General features: G+C 61.0%; 1 protein-coding gene across 2 annotated transcripts; it reads left to right on the top strand.

Moving 5' to 3' along the window:
- Positions 1–2079: 2079 nt before the first annotated feature.
- Positions 2080–10723, top strand: ZYX (zyxin). Of its 2 annotated transcripts, none has more exons than XM_051849015.2 (10): positions 2080–2359; positions 2493–2712; positions 3198–3397; positions 3555–3647; positions 3761–4303; positions 8175–8295; positions 8424–8593; positions 8683–8861; positions 9690–9810; positions 10163–10723. In XM_051849015.2, exons 1-10 carry the CDS (start codon positions 2198–2200, stop codon positions 10265–10267), a joined length of 1914 nt encoding a protein of 637 aa, XP_051704975.1. In that variant the 5' UTR covers positions 2080–2197; the 3' UTR covers positions 10268–10723. The 2 variants fall into 2 exon arrangements, with proteins under 2 accessions (XP_051704975.1, XP_051704974.1); XM_051849014.2 differs by having other exon boundaries at positions 2168–2359; positions 2490–2712.
- The last annotated feature ends 6 nt before the right edge of the window (positions 10724–10729 follow it).

Genomic DNA, 10729 nt, shown 5'->3' with positions numbered 1-10729 from the left:
GAGGGTAGAGGACTTTTACTCCTGCGAAGCTATCTGGAAACTACCTTAACTTTTTGTCTCCAGCCGGGCGTATTTTCAAGAACTGGTGATAAGACTTGGGCTCTGTAAAACCCAAGACTCAATCAGGAAATCCAACCTCAAATTTCTAATAGCCCTTCACAGGGACTGGCGGAGGACAGGCTTGTGCTGTCGGAGAGCTGTGTGCCTGTGCAGTTCCTAACGTACATGGCCACACATGCTTCTGCCTGTGAGACACTGGTGACGAGACGGTAAGATGCCAGAGCAAAGAAAAACCAAGACAGCAATGAACACGTAGTCTTAAGTACGATCACAGACTTAGTAAGGCAGCAGGAAGAAGACAGTGTTGCGCATTCCCAGAAGAGGACACATGAGGGGAACTCCTCAGTTTAACTGTGACAGAATTTCCATCCTTGGCAGAACTGAGATGTGGATGCTAATAATACTGAGGGGCCGGCGCTACGGCGTAGTGGGTTAAGCCTCCGTCTGTGATGCCAGCATCCCACATGGGTGCTGGTTCAAGTGTCGCTGCTCCTCTTCCGATCCAGCTCCCTGCTGATGGCCTAGGAAAGCAGCAGAAGATGGCCCAAGTGTGTTGGCCCCTGCAACTTCGTGGGAAACCTGGAAGAAGCTCCAGGCTCTTGGCTTCAGATCAGCCCAGTTCTGGCCGTTGCAGCCATTTAGGGAGTGAACCAAGATGGAAGACCTCTCTCTTTGTGTTTCCCTCTCTCTGTAACTCTGCTTCTCAAATAAATAAGTCTTTTAAAAAATAATAACACTGAGGATTATATAGCACTTGCAGACATGGCATTTCATTTACTTCTGTAGAATGCAGTAAGCGGGGTGGGTGAAACACCATGGCTCTTTCACAAGTGGAGAAGGGGAAGTGGGAAGAGGCCGGCTGGCCTGGGCGTCAGGCTGGCCCTAGCATTGCTCCACCTGACGGCAGGTGCTGGAGGAAGCCGGCTGCTTCGTGGGTGTGACCGGGCCCACCCCCTCAGCGGGCAGCCTCCACTTCCCCAGCGTGAAGTAAGGGGCGAGTCTGGATGCTCTCAAAAGCATCTCCCAGATGCTCCTTGGCAGTGGGGTTCAGTCGGTTTGGAGGGCCAGGGCGGAGACACTGAGTCAACAAGAGGTCTGTTTCAGATGTCACTCAGGGCTGATGGAATGAGAGAGTGGAGAGTGGGTGGATACTGGACTAGAGGGCAAAGGCCTAGACTCCATAGCTTTGCAAGCGTGGAGTTCAGCCACTGGGTAAGTTTCCGTGCGCAATTAAAAAATAAAAAGTGGCACTCAGGTTTGGTCTCCTTGGCGTAGCCTGGGGCTGAGCAACCCGGTCGGATGAGTGGGGGCTCTACCGAGCTGTGTCGCTCGGGAGGCTCCCGAAGGCGTGGGTCGCGGCGGAGGCTCAGCTGTGGCAGGCTTGTTGCTCGCGTCCACGTCTCCCCGGGTCCTACTAGATCCTCCGGCTGCCCTGGCCAGGGCTGAGCAGCCCCCTACCTACCTCCCTCGGGCCCGCTGGTCCAGAATATCTCTGGCGCAACTGATCCGCAGCCGGGGGCGCCAGTGTTGCGAATTCCTAGAAGCCTGCAGAGGCTGCCTAGGGTTGGAAGTTACGATACCCCTAGGTCGCAAGAGGTTCAGGCTCACACAGCCACCGATCGCCGAAGGGCCTGCCAGGAGGGCGCGGGACGAGAACGGCCCTGGTCCTGGTCCTGCAGCCAGCGCTGGCCGGTGGGTTCTCGGGGCGCGGTGCTGCCGACGGCGTGGGAGGTGCAGCCGTGAGGGTGGCAGGGCCGCAGGTAACTGCAGGCCCCAGAGGAGGCGGCTGGGCCAGGGCGGAGGCGCAAGGGGGCTGCTCGCTCCGTTGCCTCGGGGGACCCTTTCGACCTCCGCCGGCTCAGCCCGGAGTGGGGCCAGTGAGTCAGATCTCCGGCACCCGCTGACGGGCGCGGAGTTGGGGGTGGGGGGGCAGGTCAGGAAATGACATCAGAGGCCTGTGCTCAGGGAGGGGTGGTCTGCGACCGGCCAGGGCTGCGAGCACGGCTGGGAGTGCGGCGGGGGCGGGCGGACCTTAGCGGAGCCCTCGGCCCAGGGCAGGATCTGGGCCCCTTCCTGGGGGAGTTTCCTGCCGCGCCCGCCCTGTCTCTCCCCGCCCCCTCTCCGGGCCGCTCCTTGTATGGTCGCGGCGCCGCTCTCTCCCCGCCCCCTGCCGCCCTCCCTCCTCTTCCCTGCGTCCCTCCCCCGCCTGGCTGGAGGCTGCTCGGGACCGGGACGCACAGTCCGCAGACCCGGCGCCGAGGCGGCCACTGGAGACGCGGCGCGCACGCTCCGGTCCGCGGTGAGGCGCGGGGCGCGGGGCTCCGGGAGGCGGCGGGTGGGGGTCGTCGGGAGGCGCTCGGGCCTCCGGGGGAGTCTCCTGCCCAGCCCAGCGCAGTTCGGCGCCGCGTAACCTGGAGACCCACCCCCAGCAGCCCGGCCAGGCCATGGCGGCCCCCCGCCCGCCTCCCGCGATCTCCGTCTCGGTCTCGGCTCCGGCGTTTTACGCCCCGCAGAAGAAGTTCGGCCCGGTGGTGGCACCGAAGCCCAAAGTAAATCCTTTCCGGCCCGGGGACGGCGAGCCTCCAGCGGCAGCCGGGGCCCAGCGCGCACAGATGGGCCGGGTGGGCGAGATCCCCCCGCCGCCCCCGGAAGGTATGCGGCAGGGCTGAGGGGCTGGACCCCCGCGGGCGGCGGGGTGGGGGCAGTGGGATTGAGCAAGGGGCGGGGGGACGCCTGCAAAGGTAGCTGCGGAGGGGGCTGGGTGCAGCCACCCTGTCCCGAGCAGATGTTCTTACCTCATCGTGGAGCTCATGGCTGGGAGCCAGGGCTCCTGGGATCGTTCCAAGTCCCCGCCTGGGGGTGGGAGGCGGGAATGTGGGCCACGAATCTTCCCCTGTGGGTCCGTTTTCCCAAGTGTAACGGGAGCCGCACCACTCCTCGGCCGTGCCCCCCCACCTCCGGCCTTTCCTGACCTGTGCCCCCCTGGGCGCCCTGCACCCCTCCTTTCCCTTCCCGCACACTCCAGGACCCCCGAGGCAGTTCTTGGGTTAGGGTTAGAGTCAGAGCTGTGGACGGAGGGCAGCTTGGGGCAGCGGTGGCGGGGCCGCTGCCGATGGCCGCTTCTCTCCCCGCCCTAGACTTTCCCTTACCCCCGCCTCCCCCACCTGGGGATGGCGACGACGCGGAGGGTGCGCTGGGAGGTGCCTTCCCCCCGCCGCCTCCCCCGATCGAGGAACCGTTCCCCCCTGCACCTTCCGAGGAGGACATCTTTCCTTCTCCACCGCCCCCGCTGGAGGATGAGGGCACGCCCGAGGCCCCCATGCCGCCCCCGCCGCAGGTATGGAGGCCTGGGGAGGGGTCAGTGCACTGGGACGCCTCAAGGAAAGGAGAGAAGGGGGCCTGCTGTGACCTGCCCCTGTACCTCTGCCCTGTTGCGGGAGGGGTGGCGTGGGAATGGGAGACGGGGATGGATGCTCTGACCCCTGATCCTGTAGCCCAGGGAGAAGGTGAGCAGCATCGACCTGGAGATCGACTCTCTGTCCTCACTGCTGGATGACATGACCAAGAATGATCCCTTCAAAGCCCGGGTAAGGGCCTGGGGAGTAGGCACCCTGAGTGCCAGGGAGGAGAGACTGGAGAAGGAAGCGTGGAGGGCAGCCCCTGCCTCTAACTTGCTTCTCTCCCTCTGCCTCTCTTGCAGGTGTCATCTGGATATGTGCCCCCTCCAGTTGCCACTCCATTCATTCCCAAGTCCAGTACTAAGCCTGCGACCGGGGGCACAGCACCCTTGCCCCCCTGGAAGGCACCTCCCAGCTCCCAGCCCGTGTCCCAGCCTCAGAGCCAAGCGCTGTTCCATGTCCAGCCCCAGGCTCAGCCCCAGGCCCAGCCCCAGACCAAGCCTCAGGTCCAGCTGCATGTGCAGCCTCAGCCCCAGGCTCATTCCCAGCCTGTGTCTTCCGCTAACGCGCAGTCCCGAGGTCCTCCAGCTCCACCTCCAGCACCAGCCCCTAAGTTTTCTCCAGTGGCTCCCAAGTTTACTCCCGTGGCTTCCAAGTTCAGCCCTGGAGCCCCCGGTGGCCCTGGGTCACAGCCCAGTCAAAAGCTGGGACCTCCGGAAGCTGCTTCTTCCACTGGCACGGGTTCCCCTCAACCCCCCAGCTTCACCTATGCTCAGCAGAAAGAGAAGCCCCGCGTGCAGGAGAAGCAGCACCCAGTGCCCCCACCTGCTCAGAAGCAAAACCAGGTGAGGGGGCGAGATAGGTCAGGGCCGAGACCAGGGTGCTGGGGGAGGGAATCACAGTGGAGGTGGCTTGGGAGAGATGGGGTGGGCATCAGTGTGGTGGGTCCATCGGTCAGACAATGGGAAGGGAGAGAGTTTCTGCAGGGGCTGGCTGGGGCGTGGCTCCAGATTTGGAATTAGAGGATTTGGTGCACATTCTCTTGCGCTTCTGCCCTGGGAGGTTAAAGGGGAGGATGACATCACCGGTCCAATGTTGGTTTTTCCCCATTCCTGGGCCTTAAGTTAATCTCGCAGCTCCTCTGGTCCTTTCACTGCCCGAGGGCCCATCTGGAGATAAGAGCCACAGCCCCAGTAAACAAAGACTGAGCCAACATCAGCTGGATGCCAGGCACTGTGTTCTGTGCTCTGGAGTCTGGGACAAGGGAGCGAAGTGATCTCCCAGAGAGGTTTGGCCTCCGGGTGTCAGATGGGGCTGGGATAGAATCCCCAGCTCCACATCTCATCTGCTGTTTGGGCAAGTTAGGTGAACTCCAAGCCCCAGTTTCCCCTTTAAAAATTAACACTACCCCATATAGTGGTTGTGAAGAGTAATTGGATGAATGCTTGCGAAGTGCTGGGTTCGGTATTACATAAATGCCCTAAATGGAAAAGCACGAGGCAAAGCGTGCCCTGCAGTTCGGATGAGATCTTGTGAGTTAAAGCGACCCTGAGGGACCTCTAATCCAAGCATCCAGAGAGTCATCTGATAGCATCCATGTCTGAGGATACTCAGGTACTGTACAGGAAGAAATGCCAGGTGCCAGTGAGATTTGCGGAATTGCACAAGTTACAGGAACTCAGAACAGGGAGCCAGCCTGGGGCTGGCAAGTTAGGAAAGCCTTCCTGGGCTGGTGTGTCTTGAAGGGCCGGCAGGACTTAAGAATCCGAGAGGAAAGGGAATGGCATTTGATGGGAACGGCATGAGCAGAATGCAAGGCACAGCTACACAGGGGTGTTTGGAAAGCAGAAAGCAGTAGGTTCCTGTGGGAAAGTTCGTGAGCTATACTTAGAGACTAGGTGGGGGCTACGGGGAGTAGGCACACCCGGGGAGCTGGTGAGCACTGCGGGGTCAGTGCTTTGGGGTAGGTGTGTGGCTGGGTCTCCAGGGCTGGTGAGGCCAGTGCTGTTGGGAGCTTTCTGGAAAGTTCCTAGCAGAGACGTGTGGTAGAGGCAAGGAGGTAATGATGTGTGTGAGTTCACTCCCAGGCAGCAGTAACATTCATCTCAATGGAAAATAAGACCCATGTTTAGCACTGTTAAAAAGGAAGAGCCCATGGGATGCAGCAACTGATAAGCAGTTGGAGGGGGAAGGGGAAGAGAAAAAAATGCCAGAGTGGGGGTGTGTCAGGAATGATAGCACTGCTGACAAAATAGGTAAGTCCAGAAGCGGAAGTGGTTTGGACAGGAAGAAGAGGGGTCAGCTGTCAGCATGTTGAGCAATGGGTTCCAGAAAGCCTGCCTTCCAGCTGGTACTGTCATTCAGTTAGCCACGTAGACCCAGGGTTCGGGAGGAGGCCCACAACTGGAGATGAGGTGCACATGGCAATCATGTGCAGTCACACTGCAGTCGGGGTGGACCAGGGGAACTGGGGGCCTGGGATGGAACCCTGGCTTGGCTGATGGTGGTGGGGTGGGGGTAAGTTGAGCCAGCAAAGAAGTGGGGGAAAGGCTTGAGGAGGAGCACCCCATGTTGGAATGGAATCATGGAGGAGAGAGGGTGATGACTGGGGCCCCCGCAGCCTGGGGCTCGAGGAGTGTGGGGACACTCCAGTAGGCCAGTGATTGGTCTGTTAGGGCATGGCAGATGGCCTTGGGTGGCCCATTTGTGTCCCGTGGAGGGGACAGGATGTAAGGAGGTGGTGGTGTAGCCGGCTCTCAATGGTTGGTGGAGAAAGGGACTAAGGTCAGAATGTGTGAGCGTGCGTGTATGTGTGTGGTTTTCGCTGGGGAGAAGGGCTGAGGGACGTGGGTAGACCAGGAGGAAGGGCCAGTGAGGAGCAGTCAGCGATGACTTTCAAGATGGGGTTCGGTCACCCCCACCCCCAGACATCCCCAGACAGCAGGGTCTCCCCAGGGTTACTGTGGAGAGGAAGCACAAGGAGAGAGCGTCAGCTGGTTTCTGGCTTCTCAGGAATGTGGGAGATGAGGTCATCGGTGGGTGCAAGGGGTGAGGCTCTGGGGGACTTGGGGAGGTGGAAAGGGTTTGGAACAGCTGCTGTGGGGAAGGCAGCTGGGAGTGATAGAGCCAAATACCAGACAGGCAAGCCGAGGCTGCAGGGGTGCGTGGAGGGCGCTGCAGTGTTTTGTGGACTCTCACTGCAGTGTTCACTCTCCACCTACTTTCTGCAGCTTGGAGGCAGAAACAGGAAGCGGGCGGTGGTGTGACCCAGGGTTAGAGATTGGGCCAGATAGCTGAGGGTGACAGTGAGAGAGCCCTGTAGAAACAGCTGGTCACAGAGCCTGGCTCAGGGGCTTGATGGACAAGGCGCATGGGGTGGGTGGGGACTGAGAGGAGCTAAAGCCTTTTGCATAGGGTCACTTTGTAGGGGTGACTGATGAAAGGGAAAGGCAGGTGGTGGTTACAGTGGGTCTTGGAGGCAAACAGGCAATGTCAGGTCTGAGCTGTGCTGTGGAGGAAGGGCAACTATGGTGGAAGGAAGTTTCCAGCCTTGGAGTTGCGGAGCTAGAGGTCTAAGGCAATGACATTGACGCTGGCAGGCAGAGGAAGACACCCCGGGGGAAGGGATGTAGAACAGAAGTTCATCCTTCCAAAGACCGGAACAGGCATTTGCACTAGAAAGCAAGGGCTGGCTCAGTACCCTTGCTCTGTCCCCAAGATACTAGGAAGGGGAGATGGGAACAGGAACAAAGCAAAGCTTGCATTTCAGGGACATGTGTCAGAGAGGACAGAATCCTAGGAGAAGACTGCTGAGATCTGGGGGAGTGGAGTGTGGCTGTGATGTAGGGCTGGATACAGACAGGGCTGTGGGGAGAGGGGCTGTGGGCAGAGGCGGCAGGGAGGCTTTGTGGATTGTGGGTGTTGCAGGAATGAAGGCATTAGCAGGTGAACACTCAAGTGACAGGGGCTGCGGTCCTTCTAGACTTACCCAGAAAGCAAGAAGAGCAGCCCAGCGTTCCTGAGGGAATGTCTCATGGAAACGTGGGTCAGGTCAGGTTCTCAGGGTACCAGCAGTGCCTGTCCTCAACTCCTTCGCCACCCCTGGTCTCCAGGGGTGGGTAGCCCCCTGGGGAGGGAGTGGGGTCAGTGCTGTGCGTGGGGAGCTGGGGCTGAGGGCTAGGCTCCTGCAGATAGCTCTGGGGGTTTAACCTGTGCTTCCCGCCTGTGTTGTATCCTCACGCTGACAGGGGCTGCTCAGCAGCAGGCAGGCCGGGTAGGTGTGTGTGCGCGCGCACGTGTGTGCACGCCCTTGCGTGGCCCTCCGTGCGGGCCCCTGTCCGAGCATGCTCTGTGGAGTTGGTGCGTGGCTCTGGCGTGTCTGGTGCTTCAGTGACTCGAGCTGCTGTGTGTATGGCCTCCGTCCGCTCAGTTGTCCTGGCCTGTCTGTGACTGCCCTGGGAGGGGGCTGGGTGGAGCGGGTGACGTGGCACCGTAGGAGGTCCAGGCTAAGGCCACCCCATCCCTTCCGCTACCTGTGTGATGCTGGGGTTCGGGTGGGCAGGGCGGGGAAGGAGGAGCTTTGAGGGTTGAGCCTGAGCCTCTGGGAAATGAACGGAGCTCTAGGTCCTCACTGGAAGAAGTGGGGCTCAGCTGACCTGGGGGGGGTCCTGGGAGGGGGAGACCCTACAGAGTGTAAAGAAAGTGCTGGGGTTTCAGGTACGCGCCCCTGGGGCCCCGGGACCGCTGACTCTGAAGGAGGTGGAGGAGCTGGAGCAGCTGACCCAGCAGCTGATGCAGGACATGGAGCACCCTCAGAGGCAGAACGTGGCTGCCAGCGGTGAGCCCTGCTCCCCGTGGGGACCGACACCGCCCCCTCCGTTGTGCTCTGGGCTCCACTCGCTGCCTGAGCCAGCTGAGGCCTCAGCCTCTGCCTCCTGCTCATGGCTGTCCTCTGTGGCCTTCCAGAGACGTGTGGCCGCTGCAGTCAGCCCCTGGCCCGCGCGCAGCCCGCAGTCCGTGCACTGGGGCAGCTGTTCCACATCAGCTGCTTCACCTGCCACCAGTGCGAGCAGCAGCTCCAGGGGCAGCAGTTCTACAGCCTGGAGGGCTCGCCCTACTGCGAGAGCTGCTACACGGTGAGCTGGGGCTGGGGCTGAGGGTGGGCCTTGGAAACGCGGCCCTTGGGTGCCAGCTCCCTGCCAACCTGCTCCCGCCGCCTCCTCAGGACACCCTGGAGAAGTGCAACACGTGTGGGCAGCCCATCACTGACCGCATGCTGAGGGCCACGGGCAAAGCCTACCACCCGCAGTGCTTCACCTGTGTGGTCTGCGCCTGCCCGCTGGAGGGCACCTCCTTCATCGTGGACCAGGCCAACCAGCCCCACTGCGTGCCCGACTACCACAAGTGAGGACCACCCCAGCTCTTCTCTGGGCTCTAGCCAGGCCGTCTCCTTGGTCTCGTGTTCCGGCCCCTGGTCCTGTCACTAGATGCAGGGAGCGGGTCATCTGGATTTAGCAGTGCCGTGGTGCAGGGCCTGGGTGTGAATCCTGGGGCTGGCTGCTCGCACCCTAGCCTTTGACGCACGCGTGCACGCGCATGTGTATATGTGTGTGTGTGTGGCGCTCGGCGGTATGTATACTGGGGTAACTGTATTTCACATACAGTCTGGGCTTTTGAACTTCTGTGTGATGGGCTGTTTGCCATGCTGCTTTCTCCCCTAGAAAGGGTGTTTACAAGGTGGCTACTTTTCAGGCCAGCCAGCAAAATCCCATTATGTAGCTGCAGACTCTGACTCCCAGCTTGGACCCTGCGTCTGGGGGAGGCTCAGCTCCAGGATTCCATCCTGGCTGGCCAGTACTCCACACCCCTCTGCACTGCACCTCTGTTTGGGTTGAGGTGCAGGGCACTGGGGGTAGCTGGGCTGGGCACGGGTGGGGAGTGGGAGGAGCATCTCCTGTATGCTCCCTGCAGGAGCTGTGGTATGGATGGGGTGCTGGGGGCTTGGGAGCTAGTGGGAGAGGTATGTGCACCTGGGACTTGGGGAGGGCACAGAGAGGTGGGAGGTTGTGCTTGACAAGGGCCTTTTGGGTGAGGATGTGGAGCAGAGAGGTCTGCCTTGTTATACGATTTCCATCACAATACCCTGGGCCCTCACTGGGGGAGGATGGGATCTGGGGGGCACCTTGCCCCCAGTGACCCTGCCTGTGGGGCCCTGTTTTCTGCCCCTCCCAGGCAGTATGCCCCCAGGTGCTCTGTCTGCGGGGAGCCCATCATGCCCGAGCCTGGCCGTGACGAGACGGTGCGCGTGGTCGCTCTGGACAAGAACTTCCACATGAAGTGCTACAAGTGCGAGGTCAGCTCCTCGGTGCAGGGGGACGGGAGGGGTGAAGTGCGGTGTTCTACTGTGGCAGGCAGTGGATGGGGGAGTCTGTGAGGTCAGCATGGATTGAGACAGGCTGGGGGAGGCCCCGTGGCTTCACTGGGGGGCATGTTGGAGGCCTGCTACCCATCCTTTGTAGGAGAAGCCTGGCAGCCTAGTGTAAGTGGCGTGGGCGTGGGGAGGTGGTGTGGTTAGTAAGATGTGTATGTCCAGCTGTGAGCCCTGAAGCATTTGTTCTACCTAATTGAAAGGCGGCACAGTGGGTGGAGCAGGGTCGGGGGCGGGGGGGCCCTTCAGCCAGTGCCTTCTTGTCTGTCCTCTGCAGGACTGTGGGAAGCCCCTGTCGATTGAGGCAGACGACAACGGCTGCTTCCCCCTGGATGGCCACGTGCTTTGCCGCAAGTGCCACACTGCCAGAGCCCAGACCTGAGTGCGGCCGGCCTGCCTCCAGACTGCACGTCCATTCCCGTCGTGGACCACCCACACTGAGACCAGTCAGCCTCGCCCACCTGTTACTGTTTTGATGTCTTGCCCTCTTCCATTCCAAACCCTGCCCCAGTATCCCAAGTGCCCTGCCCCAGGGCCCCAGCACAGCCTACAGACGGTGAGCCCTGCCCTGGGTTCCAGCCCTCACCCGTCCTGCAGGGATCGCCCGCCCACCATCCCCCAGGTACCCACCTTGGGGGGGCACCAGTTTAGTGCTGCTGCTTTCACTGCTGCACCGACGCCCGTGGCTGGCCCTGAGCAGCCTCTGTACTCTGCTTGCTGAGGCCGGGAGAGGTCCTGACTCTCTGGGAGCCTGGGCTGAGTGGCCTGGATGTTCCCACCCTCCCCTGCTGCCAGGTTGTGGCTACAGCTACAAATAAAAACCCCTTATTTTCCAGAATTCTCA

Source organism: Oryctolagus cuniculus, chromosome 3 (genome assembly GCF_964237555.1).
Source record: "Oryctolagus cuniculus chromosome 3, mOryCun1.1, whole genome shotgun sequence".
NCBI lineage: Eukaryota > Metazoa > Chordata > Mammalia > Lagomorpha > Leporidae > Oryctolagus > Oryctolagus cuniculus.
Note: the sequence above shows the minus strand (reverse complement) of the source record. Positions and strands in the feature narration are given on the sequence as shown.